Below are 21,971 nucleotides of genomic sequence, written 5' to 3'. Positions count from 1 at the left end.
ATCCAGTGGGAATGCTGTTAATAGTGAGGTTTTTCAGTGCTGATCTCTTTAGTGATTCTTACTTTACCATAGTCATACTGCCTTAAGTCTGGAGTAGTTCCAGATAAATGATAGTATAAAAGTAGAGTCAATGAAATCTGAATTATGCCACATTAATTAAAAGCTTGCCTTCCTGGAAGGCTAATGTAGGGTGAATAAAATTCATTCATAGAGTAATACATTTTTTCTCCAGGTACCATTTAAAACAAGATGACACTAGGCTTTCTCACAGAAATAGCTGTCTGCATTTTGCCTGCTTTGTGAACTTCTGATGACAAAGGTGCAAACAAATTCCTCAAAACAAAACAAAAATATATACTTTTTCACGTGGGGAAACTACTTAGAATCATGAATTATTAACATTAGAGACATTAAATTTTTTGTGTTAAAATAAGTCGTGGTTAATGTGATTAGATCAATACCTCCCAATTAATTCTGCAACCAGTACAGGTTAGGAAAGTATTAAGGCAATGCTTAAAAAACAATCAAAGGTTTTCCTTGCACTGAATGACTTTGATATGAAATTATTAAATTCATAATTCAAGCTCTTCTGAAGATGTGAAAGCAACAAGTGGAGCCTAGTAATAAAATGCAGTCATATTTGCAAGGTTACAGACACTGTGCTAGATTCCCTCCTTAGCCACACAGGCATGATGCTGCTAAGTAGCATGCTTAACCTGTGCCCTGATTCACAAAATGTGTGATTTGTATTTTACCTCAGTCTGTGCCAACTGAAGAGTAATATTTAAATTTGGCATCGTGTTTGTGGCGGGCAGTGCTTAAACTGGTGCTAAAGTGCTTCTTGAATGGGGACAAGTGCCTGAACTAAAGCCCATATTAGTCTATGGAAAAGTGTAATCCTCTATTACTTACCACATCTGGGGGAACATATTTTTCTCTGCATATAGATCAGTGGATTCTCTGAGGTTACCTAGGAATCTGAAATACCAACAAGTCATATAACTGATTTTATTACTGTGTTTTGGGTCTTCTGCCTTTTAGAACAGTAAACCTGATTCACTTCTTAAAATGGAAGAGGAACACAAATCTGAAAAGACACCTTTATCGGGAAATAAGGACAACAAATTTACATTTTCTTTCTCTAATAAGAAGTTGCTTGGGTAAGTAAAAAATATGACAATGCACATCAACTTAAAAAACAGATTAAAAAGTCATTAATTATGGGTTTTTTATAAGGTGAAAATCTGCCTTTCTCATCATTGTAGAAAATACACTTACGGAAGAAGTTCTTCAGTGTAGAATTGTTTTTCCTAGAACTCAACTTAATTTGCCATAACAGCAAAGGCCTATCTTTGAGGCTGGTAGCTTGCTTGAGAATAGTGTCTTCAGTATTCAGGCAGTGTCACATGTTTTGTCACTTCAGGTTCTTACCAGTTGAGTTCTATTAGGTGGTTTTTGGGCAGATCCTATTTGGGGTACATTTTTAAGAAACTGTTATATTAACTTTGCATACCAAAATTCCATGCTGTGTATGCATTATGCATATCATGATATACTTTGAGACAGCTTTAAATAATACAGTGCTTATTTGAAACCAGCCAAGATGACTCTAGATGGCATCATATTTTGAGATATAAATTGTAGGTTCAGAAATACGTTTGTAGAATTATTTGAATTGCTCTGGCACCTCTGAAAGTATTCAAGTTGACTGAGATTTCTGCATAAAGATATTCATTGTCGTCTTCTTTGTCAACTCACAAAGTGTTTTCCTGTCAGAGTGTTGTATTGATTTGTAATTTTTTTTTTTTCAGTTCAAAGGGAGTCAAAACTCAGCTGAATACTAGTGTGTTTGGGTCACTGCAGAATTTTAAAGAAGACAAAGCAAAACCTGTGCGAGATGAATATGAATACGTGTCAGATGATGGTGAACTAAAAATTGATGAGTTTCCAATCAGAAGAAAGAAAAACACTACAAAGAGAGAACTGCCCTGTAAGAATATTTCCTGTTTTGTCTGTATGTGCACAAAAAAGTCTTAGGTGTTGATTGTCCAAAACTAGTCTTTAAAATCTATGTGATTTATAATAAAGCAAGCTATGTTATGGCTGTCAGTCAAATATAAGTGGATTAAGACTGCTATTTTTTGAAGGGAAAAGAACCATGACTTTGTTTTTCTTTTTTTTTTTTTTTAATTCAGTTTTATCAGATAAAAAAGACACTCTACAGCACACTCCTGTTAAGAAGCCAAAGGTGGAGTCGGTATCCTACAAGGTATGGTTATTATTGTACCTATCCCAAGAAAACACCCATTGTATGTCTCTAACAGTGTGGGGGGCAGTACTGTGATGGCAGTAGTGAAGCCTTCTGACAGGCTGTTGTCACATCCTCTCCTTCATTCTGCAGTCACAGTTTGCCCAGAATAGGTAGCATTCAGACGTTGTCAGGACTAAGCAAAATTTGGTACTGTGGCTTGAACTGCTTGTACATGATCAGGCCTGATGGGAAGCTTGTTAACACAGGACTGTAGGTGACTGAAATGTTTGGCCCTAAAAACTAAGGAATCCTTTTCATCCTGGTTTGGCCCAGGGACATTCAAGAGCAAGTGCAGACAATTGGCTGTGTTAATAGTCTTGCAAAATACAGACCTATGCCCTGATGCATATCTGGGCTGACAGAGATATGGCCACACATTCACTTCTTTTGCTACATGGGTCGTGGTCTCAAGGAGAGGAGCAGAGGCTGAGAAGGCAGCACAGCACCTGGAAACACCACTGTGACAGTGGTTTGATCCCATGCACAGGATCAAATCTTAAACATGGTTCTCCAGGGTTGGAAGGGGAAAGAAAAACCCAGCATGCCTACAGGCTGCGAGGAAACTGGGTTTTTTACTATGTACCTACTATTGTTTGGGCTTTTTTTCTTTAATTAAAGCACATTACGAATGCTAGCCTAGTGTCTTTGGAGGAGCAGCAGGCTACAGAAATTTTGGTGTTGTTCTTGTTGACTAACTCAATGAGTTTCCACTTTTTTGAGCTTTTTCCTTGTGTTTTCAGAGCGATGACTCGTCAGATGAAGATTTGCTTCACATTGACACAGAGGCAAAGCCAGGACGCAATTCCAAAGTAAAGAAAGAAAGTGGAAGTTCAGCAGGAATTCTTGATCTTTTGCAGGCAAGCAAGGAAGTTGGGGGTTTAGAGTATAACACCAACAGGTATGCACCACAGGACGTTTTTTCCTCTTACTCATAAACAAAAGTGCTCTTTTGTGGTTGTGTGTGTGAGTGAGAGAGAATTAATTCTGCATCTTAGTAACTTCTTTTTCTCCAGTAAGCAAATTCTTCCTTTATCCTGTGATCTGGAGGGAGAAGTCGGAAAGTGTGTGGGAAAGATTTTGGTGGTATAATTTTAACAAAGAGAGGCATTTCACATCTGTAAATGCTGAAAATCCATTTTAGCAAGAGTACTATAATAGGTGAATCATTCAAAAGGAAGAAAGAGTTCAGTGAATGCAGCTTGAGGGGATGAATAATGTTTTTAAATATAGTAATAATGTAAGTAAATAATGAATATAGAATAATGTAAGTAAAAGTAATCTAAATTACCAGCATTCCTTCCATAAGGCATTGTAAGGTGCTGTGCAGTTCCCCAAATGTCAAATGTTTGGAAGAAGAAAATAGGAAATGGCCTACCCTCCCTCACAGCTGTGCTCATCATTCTTCTACCCACCAAAATACATTACTTGGAAGAAAACAAACTCTTTTCTATACCTAAAATGGAAGTGCTTGCCTGGGCTTGGTTGTGTTTCATATGGGACCACTGTAGGTGCACACTGAGTTTGACAGTGGATGTTCTGAAATATGGTTAATAAGGTACAGCACTAGATCTTCTAGTAATCCAAACAGTGAGCAGTGAAAATTAATGCAAAATTGGAAAATATGATTCCTAGACTCAAATCCTGCAGTTCAGGACTGTCTGGAACAAGGATTTTGTTTGGACCCGTCTCAAAACAAATGTATGGGTTCACTACCTCGACTCTTTACAGGCCAAATCTGATCTTAAACTACTGGTAGAGAATTAGGTAATAGAAACATGTGTGTCATTTTGAGAGAAGCTAGTGGGGCTCTTCACATGTGGAAAAGTCTCGCTTAACTCCAAACCTTAGGAACAAATCCCCAGGAAGGGGTTTTGGGAACGTCAACTGAGTTTATGGCTTCCATGCACATACTGGCACTGCAGACATTCTGCGTCTTATGCCCTGTGCTCTTTAGTAGTCTGATGATTAAATAGATCTTTGCTGCTGCAGTCCTAATTGTATGACTTGTCCCCTGTCTTTAGGAAACCAGAGGTATTCACCTACACACTTTCCACTGCTCGACAGGGACCACAGCCTTGGTACTTTTGGATGCTCTTGGCTGTTGGTAAATTGCTGGCACAAGTTTATAGCCTCTAAATATGCTTGTTGTGCAAACAAAGGAATTACCCTCTGAAGGGTGAGAATGACAGGTTAGGTGGTGATGTGGGTAATGATGTGAAGTGTACGGTAAGGCTGTTCTTGTTTGCCATTTAATAAGCCAGTTCCATCTCTGCTCTGCCTTCATTGGAAAACCACCTTCACCAGGCAGGCAGGTCATGTTGGTTCTCCAGGCTGGCTGCTTGAAACAGCATTTATCATACTTGTGATTCCTATAGCAGATGTTGCATGGAAGCAAGAGGTCTGCTGCACTGTTTTATACGTGCAAAACAGCAAAACCAATCTGCTTTGAGTAGTAAAGCCAGATACCCCATTCAGTGGTTGCTGGGGTTCCCCAACAGCTTCTTTTTCCTCCCTGCTTTCTCTAGGTCTGCCTTGGCTATACAAAGCCACAGAACCTGTGGAGGAAGTAGAAATAGCTGTAGGAGTGGTCTGAGAGTTGAGAACAGACTGGACAAAGAGAGAGACTGGTGCTGGCCTTCTTGCCTGGGCTGTGCCCTTGATGGGTGTTTGGTGTGTGTGACCCAGGAAAAGTGCAGCTTGCAAATTGGAAAGGACCTGTTAAAGTGGAATGAGAAGGTCCCCTCAGAGAGGAAGATAATATCTAAACCTGGGAAAGACTGGAAGTGAAAAGCCATAACTGAGAATTCCAAAACATGTGCCTCATGGTCAAAGGGGAACATACAGAATAAGTTACCAAGGGAAACCATAGAAGCAGATTTTATCGATGAGTTTAAAAAAAAAAAAAAGAAGGAGATATTTTTGTTGTTGTTGTTGAGAGAGAAGATGGAATTTTTTAGGGTCACAGTGTGGTGACAGAGCTACGGAGAAATCTAAAGGAGGGGATGTTGCTGAACCAGAGACAACTTCTGGTTCAACTTTCTCAATTTACTAGGGAATTGTCTGTTTCACAGCTTAGATAGTTGCAAGAGATTAAAGCGCATATAGACTGGTTTCATGCAGGTTACATCAGTTATGAAGTACCAGGCAGGTCTGTGAGAGACAGTCTTGTCTTTGTGCATCAATATTTAGGGTTTATTACTTGTGACAGCACAGTGACAGAGATCCTCATCTCTGTGTGGAACAGAGGTGTGAATGCGGAGTCTCCTATAAGAGAGGTGAAAAAGCCAGTGATTTTAAAATCAAGTAATATAGTCACTACAAATCCTTAGAAGGGTTATTTTGACAAGGCTGCTACTTCTATGGAAGATATATAATCTCAGTTTAGTCCTGGTTTTCCTCCATTGCTGCCTTCCCCCTAGCACAGAGTGGTTGATCGAAAGAGCCGACCACTTGCTGTGATTGCAGAGGATATGGGGAAAGGTACTAATGTGTCTGCAGCTCCCAGGACTTAGAATATTTTTTGTTGTTTGAGCTCAAGTGGGTCAGTGGTTATAGATTTTCCTGATCTCTTGAGATTTGGCCCTGACTCTGCACCTGCTCTTCAAAAGAAATAATCACATTGACATTTGTCTATTTGACTGTTCCTGTGAATTCCTTTTCCATTCTGTGTTATGGTGCATAATGGAGCTAGTGTTTATATCAAATTTATACATATATTTTGGCAGGTAATTAGACATGTCAGCAAGTAGTTGGGTGTGTCTAACTCTGGGAATATAGTTGCCAGTGTAATATGATTCCTGTGCTTGAAATTTGATGTAAAATAAGAAAATTTATCAACCATTGTAAGAATTAAAATCAATCTGCCTTGGCCATGTTTACGCTACTAACCATTCCATGTACAACATGGTTTGCTGCCTGCTTATGATGTGCAGAAATGCAGGGGTGTCCTGGTTTGGACTGAAATAGAGTTAATACTCCTTTTCGGGAACTAGATGAGTGCTGTGTTTGGGATTTAGCTTTGGGTTTGGTATGAGAAGAATGCTGATAGCACACTGATGTTTTCAGCTGCTACCGAGACTTCAAGGACTCTCCGACTCCCCATGTCCTGCCCGTGCGCAAGGGCACAGGGAGCAGGGAGGGAGCATGGACAGAGCACCAGATGCAAACTGGCCAGTGAAATATTCCATATCATGGAACGTCATGCTCACTAGAGGAGGGGTGGTCGGGAAGGGGCTCACTCTCTCTCGCTTCCGGGATTGCGATTGCGGGATCTTGGTATTTCGGGATTGCTGGCCGGGAACGGGCTGGGGATTGGTCAGTACGTGGTGAGCAATTACATTGTGCATTGCCCGTTTATATTTTTCTATTACTGCCATTGTTCTTGTTTTATTACCATTATTAAACAGTTCCTATCTCAGCCTGCGAGTCTCCCTTTTCCCCTCCAATTCCCTCCCCCATGCCCAGGTGTGGGGGGGGAAGGGTGGGTGAGCGGCTGCAGGGTGGTTGGCTGCTGACCAGGCTCAAACCACGACAAGGGGTAAGTGGAAAAAACAGGTCAAAGAAACGGTCTCAAAGATTCTCTTCCTTACTTGGGAGGTGTCTTTTGCTATCTGCAGCGGGTTAAAACTGCCACTCAGTAATGGGATAGGACTCAGGCCTTTCGTTTTTCCTCCCTTCAGCCAGGGCTCTGTACCTAGTGTATTTGTAGACTTTGTGGTTTCTGAAATCAAAGTCACAAACACAGTCATGTAACTAAACTCTGCATAAATTGCTACTCTGTGTGTGGTGGTTCAGTGGGAATGTGTCATATCAATTTTGGCTCTTGTATAAACAATTAGGCTTTGACAGCATGTGTTGCAGCTTGATTGAAAAAAGCTCCCAATAAATGAAATTACTGTTTCATTTCATGATTATGCTAGGCTTTTTAAATGGCCATAACGCTTTTTTTTTTTTTTAATGGAAGAAACATGATATGCAAACATACTGTGTCTCAACATAATGCCAATGTGGTCATGTCTGACTCTCAGGAAAAATTTCCATCTTTCTCCACTTGTAAGGCAGATAAAGGGTAGGCATATGTATGCATTTATATATGTATATACACATATCAATATATATATATATATGTATGTTCATTCTGAATACTCCACACAGCTGTAGTGCAGGTAGGTCTATGTGGAACTCCTTTGCTTACACAGTGGTCTGTGCAGATGAGACAGCTATCAAATGGGGAGCTCAAGCATGGAGCCCTGTCAGACCAGTGCCAGAGCTACTGAACCCCAGCAGTAACTTAGGAAGCAGGTCAGGGCTTTTTGTGATAATGACCTTATCTGAATTGTGTGAAACTTCATTCTGTAAAATATTGGACTGTCATTTGCAGCTGACCAAACCAAATGCCTTGATGGCATTACCTAGATTGCTCCAAAGAGCTGCATCTCCTGTACTTACATCAATGGTAGTGAGATGCGGAAGGATAATGACAGATACCCTGCAGAAAGGCTGCTGTAAATGTGGAAACAGCCTGAAAGAACTGAAATGGAATATGGAAAAAAGCTTGCAGGGACTGGTAGTCACATGATCTTGAACTGAGCGAAATTATTTGTTGTTTCCAGGTCTGATTCAAAAATGGACAGAAATATTGGATTTGTACTTGAAATTTGAATTCCATAGTTTTATACAACTGTGACTTCTCCAAAATATAGAGAAGTCATTACTGTCTTGGCTCCATTTCTTTGTGGTTCATTTGTATTTGACCATGGGTGGGATGAGGGAAAATGCATAAACGACAGGGAAATACTGTCACAGAGAGAGGATGGTGATTTTTGGTTTTCCCCTCACATGCTCAACTGTATTTCAGTGGTTCTTACCTGCGGTATTCCAGAGCAATGGCGGTTGGAAGGGACCTTGGGGAGTCACTTAAGTGCAGCTGCCCGCTCACAGCACAGCCAGCTGCAAAGTTTGAGCTGGTTGTGCGGGGCATTGCCCTGGTGAGTTTTAAATATATTCAGGGATGGGGATTCTGCAGCCTCTCCATATGAGCTGCTTGGCCACCCGCAGTATGGACCTTTTCTTCTTGTGTTGGGCTGGGATTTCCCCTGCTTCAGCTTGTGACCACTGCCTTTCATCCTACTGCTGTGCACCACTGAGAAGGGTCTGGCTCTGTCTTCTCTGTAACCCCATGAGATAGTTCTTGGTTCAGGTTAGTTTTTATTTCCATTAATAAGATGCTCAGTGGTTTCTTTGACTTTCCTTTGCCCTTATCTGTTTTTTCCCTAACCTTAAGATGAGACTGGGCGATAGTTATTCAGAGGCAAGATGAGACATTAATGAGCTTACTGTGTCTCATCTCCGCCTTGCCCTTCAGTGCCTTCAGCTGTCTGTGTAGGCAGCATGAAGAATGGAGAAGCCACCCCTCAATGAGTAATATTCTGCTGAAATTAATAAATTCAGTTTCTAAACATGAGGATACAGGTGAAAGGCTCAGTAATTGCTTATGAATAGAAGGAGATGATCTGCCTAGAGATGCTGAACCCTCAGAGGCAGATGACAGTGGTAGAATTGATTGTGAAAAGTGAGGCACCAGCTTCCTGCATGATATCCTCTCCTAACGTCTGGGTGTTGGGATTGTTCCTGTGCTCAGACAGCACAGGGGGCACCATCGACTAAGGAGGTGATTTGAGCTCAGAGAGAAACTGAGCACCACACAGCCGCTCACTCCCTTTTCCCCCCCCAGTGCTGAGAAGGAGAAAATAAGACAAGGCTTGGGATTCAAGATAGGACAGAGAGGGATAAATCACCCATTACAGTCACAGGCAAAAGATAGACTTGTTAGGGGAAATAAAAAAGAACATGAATTAATCACAGGCACTAACAACGACACTTAACAGAGTAGGACAGTGAGAAGCATTGACACATCTTGAGGACACTTTCCCCCCACCCCTCCCTTCTTCCCGGGCTCAGCTCTGCTCCCGATATCTCTACCTCCTCCCCCAGCGGCGCAGGGGCAGGGAATGGGGGGTGCAGGCAGTGCTGCTGCTTCTGCCATCTTAAGAGGGGGGAACTTCTGGAGCTTCCTCCCCCTGCTTCAGCGTGGTCCCATCTCACAGGAGACAGCCCTCCACAACTTTTCTCCAACTGGATTCCCTCCCACGGCTGCAGCCCTTCCCGAGCTGCTCCAGCGTGGGACACCCCCGCATGCTGCAATCCTCCCAGTGCTGAATTACAACAGCGGGGGCTGCTTCTTCCCTCAGAGTCCCAGCCTCCTTTGGGCACATTCCCCTTAATTGTTCATATGGGAACCCCCACAGACTGTATATCAGTGTCTGCTCCACCGTAGACCTCCATGGATGTTAGGGGGTAGGGGCCATCTCACCACAGGATACAGGGGGGTCTCTGCTCTGGCACACCTCCCCCCTCCTTTCTTCCTTCGTTCCTCCACTGACCTTGGTGTTCACGCAGCTGCCGCAACTCTTCCTCACAACTCCCAACTCCTCCTCCCAGGTCCTTTCTTAAATACGTTATTGCAGAGGTGCAACTGATTGACTCGGCTGACCTGGAGCCAACTTTGGAGCCAGGGAGGCTTCAAGAAGCTTCTCACAGGAGGCCACCGCTGTCTCCCCCTTCCCTGCTACCAAAAAACCCCACCACTCACTCAAACCCAGGACAGGAGGTAAAACCTTAGTCTGTCAGTGCTGAACTGTACGTATTCTTGTCACGATTGTGGCTGTTTGCCTATTGCCACCTGCTGTGGAACATGCTGTCAGGGAAAGGATACTCTTGTCAAACCTAGTCAGGTAATGCAGGCAATGTGAAAGCCCCAAAATGTAGCCTGAAGAGCTGCTTTAAGCTCTCCTCCCTGATGAAGATACTGCTAGCCATGTCAAGCTGTTCTGGGGAACTGAGGCCCCAAGGCTTAAACCCAATACAACAAATAGTTGCAGAGAGAACTGTGTGTGGGGTGCAAAGCCATCTGTGCCATACAGACCAATGTCTTCTTCCTCAGGTTCCCACTGGGATGAGTTACATTTCCCTGCTCCTCATCACACTGTCCTGACCAGCTCTGCAAGGCTGGTCAGCCCTGGGGGAGCTTTTATTTGGGATTAATTTTGACAGCATGTTTTCCCTTCTGTTACGGTGCTTCTCTGTTAATAATGTGAAAATGTGCTGCCAGTTTCAACTCTTGGGGAACAGCAGCAGAAAAGCTGGTGATGATGGTGCGCGTGGCTTGTTAGCAGGCTCGGGAGCTCAGGCTGCTCTGTGTGGGTACAGGCTTTGCCCATCAGGCTCTGTTCCAGCTCAGAGTGGGCTCTGGGTGGGAGCTGGGCCTGGCATACCTCAGACTTGTCCTCCACAGCTCAGCCTTGTGGGTCATTCATGTGGCCACTGTGTTTTGGCCATGCCTTTTTGACCGTCCGAGTGGTTCTTTCGCCTGTGGACCATGCAGCAGCTGCACCAAGGTTTACTGCACGCTACTGGGTGTTTCAGGGGAAGCTGGCAGTTTCCACTGTGGACCTCTTTCAGTTCCTGCACTATACGCAGCTGAAAATCACCAGGTGCTTGCTAGGCAGCAGTTACTACCGTAAACTAATCTCTCAATCATGTGTCCACGTCTTTACAAGAGTTAAAGTAAACAATAAAATCCTGAAAAGGAAGGCCATGCAAAATGCTGAAGTGGAGCCCACTGCAAAAAGCACAAACTACTACCAGTCAGTTTGTTAAAGTGTCCTTTTCCTGGTTCATCCACATCATTTTTTAGCTTGAGGAAAGCAAGGCTGCCAGGATTTGCAGAGCAGTGGCAGAGTCTGTGCTATCGCCAAGTGCCACCTCACTTTGTGTTCGAAGGGCCCTGGCCAGACGATGGCTGGGAAGGGAGCACAGGGGCAGAAGCACTATGACTGCTCTGCTCCTGCTCTCACACTCATTTCAAGTGGTTTTTAAGTCATAGCTGTAACCCACAGATAGTTTACTTTCATAAATGTTTTAGGTTTTGCTTTTTGTTTGTTTTTTTGTTGGGTTTTTGTTTGTTTTTTTTTTAAACTTTGCTGAAGCTACAGAAAGGGGAAATGGCCTTCCAGGGCTTAAAAGTTTCTGATTCTTCTTGATTTTTATTTTTTTTTTAATTGGCTTAGAAAGCTGAAATAATTCTAATGGAAGTACACGCAAGCACATGCCCTAATGAGAAACACTTTGCTCTGTGTGCAGCTCTGCCTTTTTGAGACACGTCACCCACACATTCAGATTGCAGTTTGACTCTCAGGACCACTGGTTTTGATCATATTCCACAATTTATTTGTTGAAGCTTGTGTTGCTTAAGGCATTTCCTCTCTGATATGCCCATTTAGTGGTCAGTGTTTGATGGTCTGTTTGCAGTGTTTTGAGAGTCCAGTGTTTGTAAAAGCAGTTGGGGAAAAAAAATTGAAAGAAAATATGTTAATTTCTTATAGATGGTGCAAAATATGCCTTTGACAGGCAGAAAGCTGAGGCATCTGGCATATGATAATGAAGGGATTAAAATGTCTCTTTCCTAAATACGTTTTGAGATGTTCTTCTGTTTGTTGAGTTTCTAGCTGCTAACACCAGTCTTAACTCATTTTCAGGATTATTTATAAATGCAATTAGTGTCCAGAAACTCCCATTATGTCTTGTACGTTAACTCTATCTGGAGTCCTGTAATGGTTTAAAGTGGATTAAATTAAGATCAACTAAGAGAAAGTACTGCTAATTTGCTTGGGAAATGCTGTATGTTAGTAGCTTCTATTGAATAACTAAAAAAATAGCATTACCACAGCAAGTTTTTTTGCATTTCACTATATGTCCAAACTCCAAAGTTCTGGAAATATTTGATGATGTGTTCTGCCTGCCGCAGAATTCATGTCTGGTGGTTTTGGATGAGATTATCGTTCTTCTATGTTCTTCTATATTGTGGGGAGCGTGCTTTCCCACTCACTAAGTGTACATGCCAGTCAGAATTTACACATCATTTGACCTCAGCCTGCTCTGTGGGAATGTATTTCTTTCTGTAGTAGATGTGCCATGCCTGTTGTCAACTGGTAATAAAATACCAAAACTCAAGTTCAATGAAAGCAAGGTTTCCACCCACCCTGTAGCCCATCCATCCAGTCCATATCTCTCCAGCATCTCCCATAATCAATCCATCCCACATCCACATCAGAAAACCCTCCTGATGCACTGCAGAAATCTCTTGAATTGCTTGTGCCCTACCATGTTGCTTCTTCCAGCAGATTCTGGAGTGGTGACAGCTCCCAGCATGAACAGCCTGTGATCATGAGCTTCCTTACAGTTGTTCATATTCTCCCTCCCTTTGCTTGGCAGTATGTAGCCACCATGACATCCCCCTCCAGCACTGACCCATAAGCCCTCAGAGTTGGTAGTAGAAACATTGCGTTGTTGGGAATGCTGTTATAGACTTTGAAAAGTTACCTGACCCCTGTTCTTGCCCACCAGCAACAGCACCTCCGGCCAGGGAGCTGCCCACCGCATGCCCGGCCACACAGCACACAGCTTCCCAGCTTTGGGGGCAGCAACCCCAAATCTAACGCGCTGTCTGTGATATTGCATAAAAATAACTGGTGTCACTCGTGGCGTGCCCAGCTGCTCAAAGGGCAGTAATCGGGAAATCTCCTCTAACAACACCGTGCAGTGAAAGGAGTCAACTGTTTGTGAGGGGGTTTGCGTTTTTCTGGAATCGCTAATAGCTCCTGTATTTCTCAATGTTTCTCCACAGTCAGCCACCTGCCTCACCCAGCACACAAGAAGCAATCCAGGGCATGCTATCGATGGCAAACCTCCAGTCGTCAGAGTCCTGCCTCCAGACATCATGGGGTACCAATCAGGCGAAGAGTAACTCCATCTCCACACAAAACTCTAAAAAAACAGGTGGTGGCAGCAACAAAAACACCAGCAAGCGGTTACTAAAGAAAAGCACAAAGAACAGTATTGACATCGAAGATTACGACGAAGATCAGGATCACTTAGATGCCTGTTTTAAAGATTCAGACTACGGTAAGTGCAAACAAAGTCTTCTGAGTGAGTGTGTGCCTGGGTATGCAGTTACATATTTGTGCATGTTTGCAGATACCTCCTATGTTTCCCACGATACTCTTGCTTGCTTTCTGTCACATTGTAATCGACTGGGTATTTTGGTAAGGAAGAGTGCAAATAGCAAGAGGTCTGCATGGCAAAATTAAGCAAACACAGTATGATAGGTAGACTGACTACAGAGCTGGTGATGATACGACTATCTGAGTAGACGGTGTTTGAGGCATGACACAATCAGATCTTAAGAAGCATGAAGGCCCACTGAAACCGCAGGAGTCAGTCAAGAAACAGGAAACTGTCCCAGAAATGTGTGTCAGGTACTGGTACTTATGACAGAACTGTCTTTGTCTGCCCAGTAGCAATAAAATATCTAACTAAGATGAGAGAGAAGTTGAATTTGTACTTGGGAAAGGGATCCAATTGTATTTTGAGTGTTGGCAGAGAATGCAAGCATCTGAAGCAGAAATGGGCACAAAGCCAGTTTGCACCAGTTATATCAGTTCTGCCGTAATAATCTGCAGAACCATTTTTGTGTATAAGTGAGGAAATGAAGAAAAGTAGTAATGTGAAGACTGGTAGGGACTGGAAAGCCTGAAGTCCCAGAGAGGGCAGGAAGTTGGTAGAGATTTATGCTTCATAACAGGAGAGTCTATGTGTGTCTTCAAGTCTCCCTGGCAGGTGTGGCCATCAGAAATCATTTGTTGTGATTGGAAAAGTTGGGTCTGTCTTTTCATGTTATTAACAGAGATGCCAAAGAAAAATGGAGGTGCTGTGACGTGTTGCAGAAGGCTGCCCAGCCATTTAGAGTGCACTGCATGCACTGGGATGCAGTGGTAGTGTTTTGGGAAAGGGGAGCTCCAAGAAGCTGTTGGACAGGGGTGTGGTTTACAGACAGATGCCACGCATGAACAAGGCTCTACTCTGCTGAAGGGTGGATTTGCTCATTATGTGCCTGTGCTGCCAGTGAACGGAGAGTCTTTGTTGTGAGCAGGCTTGGTTTTCAGAGGCTCTGTTTGTGCCACATCTGATCAGCAGACTTCTAGTGTCAGTGGCCAAATGCCACAGTAATGCCAAAATCACCAGTGATGTAACAAATGGCAACTGGCCAGAAAATCAAACGCATGTGAAAAAAAAAAAAAAAATACAGAAACTTCATAGTACAGGCTGGGACAAAGTTTATACAGATAAATTGGTGTTTATCCCAGAGGCCTGTGAAGGGTCGTTTGATAGAATGGTTCACATTCATCTTTTGGATACCCACACTGTGTCTCATTTGTCTCTGCCTAACTGTGCGGGAGTCATACGGGCCAGGACAGTGTGGTGCTGAATGAAGTGGTTGGCTGATGTGTCTTCAGTACCAGTCTAGCTCGAGATAAGGAAACCTGCTCATGTCTCTTCTAGCTGTGCTGCTGCTCCACAGACAAGAGGAAGACTGATTTTTCCTGTCTGAGAAGTTTCACTGTGTATCCTAAAAGTACCTGGTCACAGTTAAATGACAGCAGCTCCCAAGTGTAGTGTGTAGAGGAGAGCAGGAGAAAGTCTCCTGACTGCTGCAGCTGTGTCACCACTCTGTGGTACTTCTGGTGGACCTTGCTATTCTAGCTGTGATGCCTGTAGTCACCACAGCTGTACAGAGCAAGTGGGCCTTTATGCAGGGTAGTGTTGTTTCCTACACTGAAACAATTGCCTTTGTTTCCTACTGTAGTTTACCCTTCTCTCGAATCAGATGAAGATAATCCCGTATTCAAATCCCGATCAAAGAAAAGGAAAAGTTCAGATGATGCCCCTTACAGTCCAACGGGTAAGTCCATACGGCCTGTGCTGCTCAGACTCAGGCTAAATTGTGTAGGTCCCTAAAAAGCAGCCATTTTTCAAGGAAAGTGGTTTCTTTATCACGTGAAGGATTAATCCTTTCCAGCGCAGTGGGAGGTGATGTAATGTGCTGGGACTCATGCTGAGCAGTGTTAGCCTTCTTCCATCAACCAGTTAGTAGAAAAAAGTCATTTCTTAGTGGGTTGTTAGTTCATTTTTCTTCACACTCTTGGTGATGGAACAATTGGTGGCCACCTTAGCAGTGGTATAACAGTGAAACCACAGACAGCTGAGTAGCCATGGCTTTTAGGTGTTGACTGTGTGAAGATTAATGAAAGAGAATGTGGGAATAGTCTCCTCCAGGCTCAGCCAAAGCTAGTGGTCTGGAAGGATGTTTCTGTTGCGGCTCACCAGAGGCAGTGACAGCCAGGGGGATCCTTAGACACCTTTGATGTGGCCCACTAACATTGGAGTCTCCATGGCTTGCCATGTGTGTGACAAGCAGCCCATGTCTCATCAGCCAGTGGCACTGCATGTCCACCCCCAGCTGATGGGGCTGTGAACACTGTCCATTTGGAAGTGATGCTGGAGTCACTCATACCTGTAGTGTCAGTAGAGCCCTCCCATGGCTTTGGCTTTAGGCAGCTGCAGCTGCCAGAAAAGTTGCTCGGCTGTGTTACATCTTTATTGGCAGCTTCTCCCCAGGCCACTGTGACTGGAGGCTGTTGGCACCTCCTGCTTTTGCACACATCCTGGGGAAGGACAGACAGAGGCTGTGGCATCCCTGGCCCTCCCTGCTCATGAGGACAGAGCCTCACTGCCCAATGTGTGGTTACGCTGCTCACACAGGCACATTCTGCTCATCTGACCTGCATCTGCTTTCCTTGTAGCACGAGTTGGCCCCTCGGTGCCTCGACAAGACAGACCAGTGCGAGAGGGCACGAGAGTTGCCTCCATTGAAACTGGACTTGCAGCTGCTGCCGCAAAGTTGTCACAACAGGTGAGGTTGCTTGAGAAGTAGTAGCTGTCAGGAAATGAAAGCCCTCTCCCCCAGGGTCATGCCCAAATAGCAGTGCAGTGCCAGTCCTCCTCAGTGTTTATTCATGCCAGTGACACAAGGCTCAGGGGAAATAAATGGGTTGAAAGTCCAGTAGTGTCACGAGATACCTGACAACGCCGCAGTGCAGAGCAGGAGTGTAGAGATGTATGAGCGAGTGAACATAGCTACCAGGCTAAGACAGAAAGAGGCTGCCTGAAAGGAGTGTGCATGAACAACGTATCGATGAGTATTTGAGAGTCTGACTGGTGTGATTGCCTTGTCTGTGGAAATCAGCTGCTGGGAAGCGTAAGGATTTGGTGAACCGTTGGTAACTACGGGTCAGTTTAGCAAAGATGTCGAGGCACTTTGGATGTTGATAAGTGTCTGGTCTCTGAAGAATTCAAATAGATGCTAAGTGCCTAACACACATAGGCCCCACAAATGTGACACCGTGAGGCACGAAGGTGACAAGGTCTGCTGGAGCAAGGTTGATGAGACACCTTGGCAAGTTGCTGGAGATGCAAGTTTTGGTGACATTGCGCTTCTGTGATGTGTACTGTTGAGCAGAAGAGCTCTAAAAACGGTAGCAGGGTTTTGTCAAGAAGTGAACTGAAGGTAGGCAAGGGAAACAGGATGGTGATAGACCACTGTACTCATGGTGTGTATGTATAAGTGCAGTTGCAGGTTGAGAGATGATGTTTGTGTCCTAGCGGGAAGCAGAGCTTGTGAATCAGTGGGATGTTTAATATCCTCCATGCTATTGTGAAAGCGTATGAAGATACCTGAAGATAGGAGGTGCCAGTTTTTGTGGAACATCGAAAGCTTTGTTCATGCAAAACCACGCTGGTTTCCCAAGGCAGGGTCGTTTTGGTCCTGGCTGGCTCCCACTCACCAAAGTGTATGCAGAATTAACAAACAAGGAGGCTCTGCACAAAGCGCATACATAGATGCAAGAAAGGCAAACATGTGCGTGCAGCAGGGAGAGCTGTGAGCGAGATGGTATCGGAACAGACCCTGAGCAGTTTGTACATGGCAAACTTCATGGGGTTTCGTTGTATCAGGACCCTAAGCAACACCGCTGGCCCTTGCCGTAGCTAAAGGTCTTCTGGGGATTAATCTGAGCTTCATGTTTGTCATTTTAAAGGAGGAACAAAAAGGCAAGAAGAAAAAAAATACCAAAAAGAAGCTGTCAACCAACAACGCGAACAAACCGGCTCAGGAAGGCAGCTCGCCAGAGCCGAAGCTGGAGTCACATGCCAGCAGCCTCACAGATCACGAGTACACCGCAGGGGCCAGCACCTTTGGGGTCGCCCAGCCTAACAGGGGATCGCAGCCGATGGCACCCGGTGTTTTCCTCACACAGAGGAGACCCTCATCATCCTCGCAGAACAATGCCTCTGCCAAAGGTACCAGGAAACGCCTGGGGTTATGGTATAGGAATGGGGAAGGGTGAATCGGTCATGTAATCCATGCCTTTTGCAGGGCCCTCATATGTTGTGTCTCCCATGGGTGTGTAGAATTGCTTCGTCAGGTCAGATCTGGTCAGAGGTAGGGCCCGTGGCCTTGGCTGTCCTGGCACTGTGCGCCCAAAGATGTGTTTTGCTGCTGGGCTGTTAGTTGCAGGGTGTGAGGCATCCCACGCTAGGAAGTACTCCTGCCCCAAGGCTCCTGAGTAACACCTGCAGTGGTCACATCACAGTCCAGCCTGCCCGGTGAAGCCTTGTCCAGGGGAAGATGCGTCCGTGAAGGCTGTTCTGCCCAGGGCTGGGTCAGGCACTGCTGTGGTTGGGTTGTACACCAGTACCTGTGCTGACATGCACATAAGGACATCCTACCCAGTGGGTGTAGAGCAGTGCAAATCTGCAAACCTGTCTGGAGAGTTGTCGCAAGGGAGCAGAGGAATATCAAACCTTGAGAGTAGCACAGCTGCACAACCAAAGCCAAGAGAGGGGGAGAGGTTGCTTGTTGTCTGCTGTAGGGAAAGGGTTAGAAATCTGAGGCTGTCCTGGCATCTGGGCTAGGACCTCCTATTCTCTGAACTTTGCTTAGAAAACATGACAGAGGCAGCTGTGTGGGACAGGCACCACGTAGCATGAAGATTAAGTGGGAATTTCTGGAACATCTGGAACATTGTAGATGATTCCTGCATTCCCCTATATTTGAGTGAAGCAAATCAGAGGTAGTGCATGGTGTCCTGGCAAACAGTAAAACATCAGAGCAGCTTGAATGGTCCATACAGGAGGAAGTGCATAGCCTGTGGTAGGTGGTAGGGTCCTGCCAGGAGCTGGCGATACCTGTGGCTGTCTGCAGAACCGGAGTGGAATGAACGTATTTGCCTGGAATTGTGTCTTTGTGGTGAAATGGTGGCATTAGTGGAACAGGTCCAAGCCAGTGGAAGATGTGATGGGGAGTGCTGAGTAGAGCCAAACCCCAGCCGGGCTGGTGAGCTGAGTGGCCCTGTCAGGCCATTGTGAAAGGAGCCTGAGCAGTCATGTGGATCACACCTTGCCCGTGGTATAGCTCAGTCCTCAAAGGAGGGAAGGAGCCATGTGCCAAGAAGGTGAGTGGCTGACCTCACAGGGAGCGGAGCACTTTCAGGGCCTCCTGTTCAGGGTCTTGGGACAGCTGGGGGCACCAAGGAGACTTCAGGGCGTCTCTGCATGGAGCACAGGAGAGTTCTGAGCCTGGAGACTACCAGATTGGGCATCACTAGGAATGATGGAACTGTGGAAGGAGATGGTGGGATGAAGCAGAAATGAGGGAGGTCTAGGACCTCCTTAGCAAAGGTGTCTCAATCTTAGAGTGAGGCGAAAGGATGAGAAATGAGGAAACTTCCCATGGAAAGTGTCACCCACACTGTTGTGGTTTTTAAGGCTGTGGCACTTAATGCAGATGAGAAAAGTGGACAGCAGCTAGGTATCTGCAGGTATTGCACAGGAGTGCACCAATGGTGGCACAATGGGAGGAGAACAGGCTGCGTGGCGTTGTGTTGTACCTGGCAGTCCGAGGTGCCTTGGTGACCGGGGATGTTCCTGGCCATAAGGTGTGAGCTGGCGAGCAGTGGGACAGCAAGCAGTAGCTGCACCAGCCCCGGGACCAGAGCACAGGGAGCACAGACCTCACTGGACCGCATAGCTCATGAGCAAGGGCCTGGGCTCGTGGTAGTAGTGTCCTCTTGTTGGTGTGGGGACAGGGAACATTGTCCACTTCGGGTGTGTTGTAGTGCCTTGGTGCTAGCCTGGCTCTGTAGGAAGGAAGTGTGTGTGTGAATGAGTGTCTGTGTGTGCATCTTTTCAGTGTCCTTCTGACAGGGCTGGACGCAGGTGGTCTCTCAAGTGCTAGGGGAAGAGAGAGTAAGGAGAAAGGTAGAGCTGCAATGGCACGTGGATTGGTCTCAGTGCGGCAGGCAAGGGATTAGGCATTCTTGGGGCAGTGCTTGGCCCAGGATTCATGGTGGCATGTGAGCTCAGCATCCCTGTGCCGCAGGTTTCCCTTAGAGGATGGCAGAGGGGTGCCCAGACATCCCTGAGGAGTGTGTGGGTGCATAGGGGAGGTGGGCACTATAATATCCCGCCAGGTGCGAGGGTCTGTGGGGTGCTTGTGTGTGCGTGCGCAGCCTCCCTCTCCCGTGAGGCACTGAGGAGCAGAACGGGGCCGGTGTGGCTGGGCTCAGACTGTCACCCTGCGGGCAAACGGGTCACCCGTGAGCAGGGAGCCAGGCCGGGTGTCAGGCCAGGTGCCTGGCACTGTGGAGACAGAAGTCCCCAGCAGAGAAGGGGTGAATTGAGCCTGCACCCTGAGTGGGGTGTGCTCCGAGGGATGCGTGTGGGTGAGCAGCGTGCCCCAGCCGCGGTGGGGCTGGCTGCGCAGGGGTTGTGCTCCCCGCCGAGCCCCGCCCGATGACTGGGGAAGAGCCCCCGCGCTTGAGGGGGTGGTCGTGGCCGTGGAGGTGCTGGGCGGGGGGGGGGGGGGGGGTGCAGGGCTGGCTGCGGGGCAACCCGGAGGAAGGAGGCAGCCGGTGCACCGGGGCCGGGGGGGCCGTGTCGGGCAGCCGGGAGCGGGGCGGGAGCGGGCGCTCACCCCGGTCCCCCGCTCTCCTTCCAGGAAAGCGCACGAAGAAGGGGATGGCCACGGCCAAGCAGCGGCTCGGCAAGATCCTGAAGATCCACCGGAACGGGAAGCTGCTGCTCTAGCGGCGGGGCCCGCGGGCAGCCCGGCGGCGTCGCGCCCGGGGACGCTGCCGCTTGATTCTTGGCCACCACGACAATAATCCCTTTAACTTTCGGCGGTCGGAGTGTACAGAATCCTGCTATAAATATTTTTTAATATAGATGTCCTTTCTCAGAGTGCTGAGAGTGACTAGCCGCAAAAAGTTAATACTAATCTCGGCCGCGGAGGAGCGTGCCAGCCGGGCCCGGCCGCGGGCGGAGCCGGCGGCGAAGCAGCAGCAGCAGCGAGGCGGGAAGGCGCCGCGCCTCTTCCCGCCCGGGGCGGGGCGGGGCGGGGCGGGGCGGCAGCGCCCGTGTGGGGAGGCGGGGGCGGCCGCCGGGCTGGGGCGCCGGGCCGGGCGGTGCGGGGCCGGGCCGGGCCGGGCCGTGCGGTGCCGTGCGGTGCGCTGCCGTGCCGTGCGGGGCCGGGCCGGGCCGGGCCGTGAGACGCCGGGTTGTGAGGCGCCGGGCTGTGAGGCGTTGGGCTGAGGCGCCGGGCTTTGAGGCGCCGGGCGCGTTTCTCAGGCAACCCCCTGTTGCCCTGCGTAGCTGCGTTTCCCGAGACATCCTTTTCCTAGAATGTAGCTTGTACATAGCTTTTGGAATAACCACCACCGGTTTTTTATAAGGGGAAAGTCTCTCCGGGGCGCCGCCCGCCGGTACCAGCTCTTTGCGTAACTTCTTGTACGAGGAGGGAGACAGTTATTTTACTAGCACCTTGTGGAGTGTTTCCGTGTTTTGTGACGATGTAATTTATTAATGTTTGTAGCTTTTTATATTTGTACATTTCTTATGGGCTTTGTTTATATACACACATTACCAGGGCGCGGCGCCTGCGGGGAACCAGAGCCACCCGCAGCCGTGGGCGAGGGCCGCGAGGGCCGCGCCAGCCTGGGTGTCGCGCCGGCTTTTTTTATTATGATTATTATTAGTAGTATTATTATTTTTTCGCGACATGTACATTTCTAACAAAGTTTATCGTGGCTATCTATCTATGACGGTGTTTTATTTACCGATTCATATCAAATGCTCTTGTATCGAGTTCACAAAATCTAAGTAAACCTAGAGCAAAGTTTAAAAAAAGAAAAAAAGAAAAAAAAAAAAGAAAGTAAAGTAAACTATTTCAGGTTTTGTACACAACTGCCTGGGCCTGGCCTTTTTGTGGGGTTGGCAAGGGGCAGTGCGTGGGCTCGGTGGGGGAGCAGAGGCAGCCGTGGGCTCCCTCGGGGTGGGTAGAAGGAGCAAGCAGGGACCCACAGCAGGTGAAGCAGGGCAGGCAGCCCAGCGTGGTGCTCTACCCTATTCAGCCCGTCCCTCAGCAGGAGCAGTCAAGCAGAGGGGAGCTCCACTGCCCTTTTGCAAGCGCACCATGGAGTGCTGAGCCAGTGCCCCATCTGCTACCCGAAACCCTTTCCAAGACCTCTGCTTGCTGTAGCACCACAAGAAGCCCTGGCTAATTTGGCATGACCGTGAGTGTCCTGGTAGGATACCCCACGGTCCACCCAGACGTGTCTGCCCACTGCCCAGCACTGCTCTCATCATC

At 46.9% G+C, this 21,971-nt stretch overlaps 1 protein-coding gene across 2 annotated transcripts in view; it reads left to right on the top strand.

The window, feature by feature from the left end:
* Window positions 1-21,568, top strand: part of PHF2 (PHD finger protein 2) — an 85,729-nt gene extending 64,161 nt beyond the window's left edge. The window contains exons 14-22 of one of the 2 annotated variants that reach the window (XM_033003864.2): window positions 1,042-1,160; window positions 1,812-1,990; window positions 2,196-2,269; window positions 3,052-3,209; window positions 13,056-13,333; window positions 15,075-15,170; window positions 16,072-16,181; window positions 17,365-17,626; window positions 20,325-21,568. In XM_033003864.2, coding sequence (XP_032859755.2) covers window positions 1,042-1,160; window positions 1,812-1,990; window positions 2,196-2,269; window positions 3,052-3,209; window positions 13,056-13,333; window positions 15,075-15,170; window positions 16,072-16,181; window positions 17,365-17,626; window positions 20,325-20,413 — 1,365 coding nt within the window. In that variant the 3' untranslated portion in view covers window positions 20,414-21,568. The remainder of the gene's footprint in view (window positions 1-1,041; window positions 1,161-1,811; window positions 1,991-2,195; window positions 2,270-3,051; window positions 3,210-13,055; window positions 13,334-15,074; window positions 15,171-16,071; window positions 16,182-17,364; window positions 17,627-20,324) is intronic. The other variant, XM_033003863.2, reaches the window with a different exon arrangement.
* The last annotated feature ends 403 nt before the right edge of the window (window positions 21,569-21,971 follow it).

The sequence above is a fragment of the Tyto alba genome, unplaced genomic scaffold, assembly GCF_018691265.1.
Source record: "Tyto alba isolate M040663 unplaced genomic scaffold, T.alba_DEE_v4.0 Super-Scaffold_49, whole genome shotgun sequence".
In the NCBI taxonomy this organism is placed as follows: Eukaryota; Metazoa; Chordata; class Aves; order Strigiformes; family Tytonidae; genus Tyto; species Tyto alba.
Note: the sequence above shows the minus strand (reverse complement) of the source record. Positions and strands in the feature narration are given on the sequence as shown.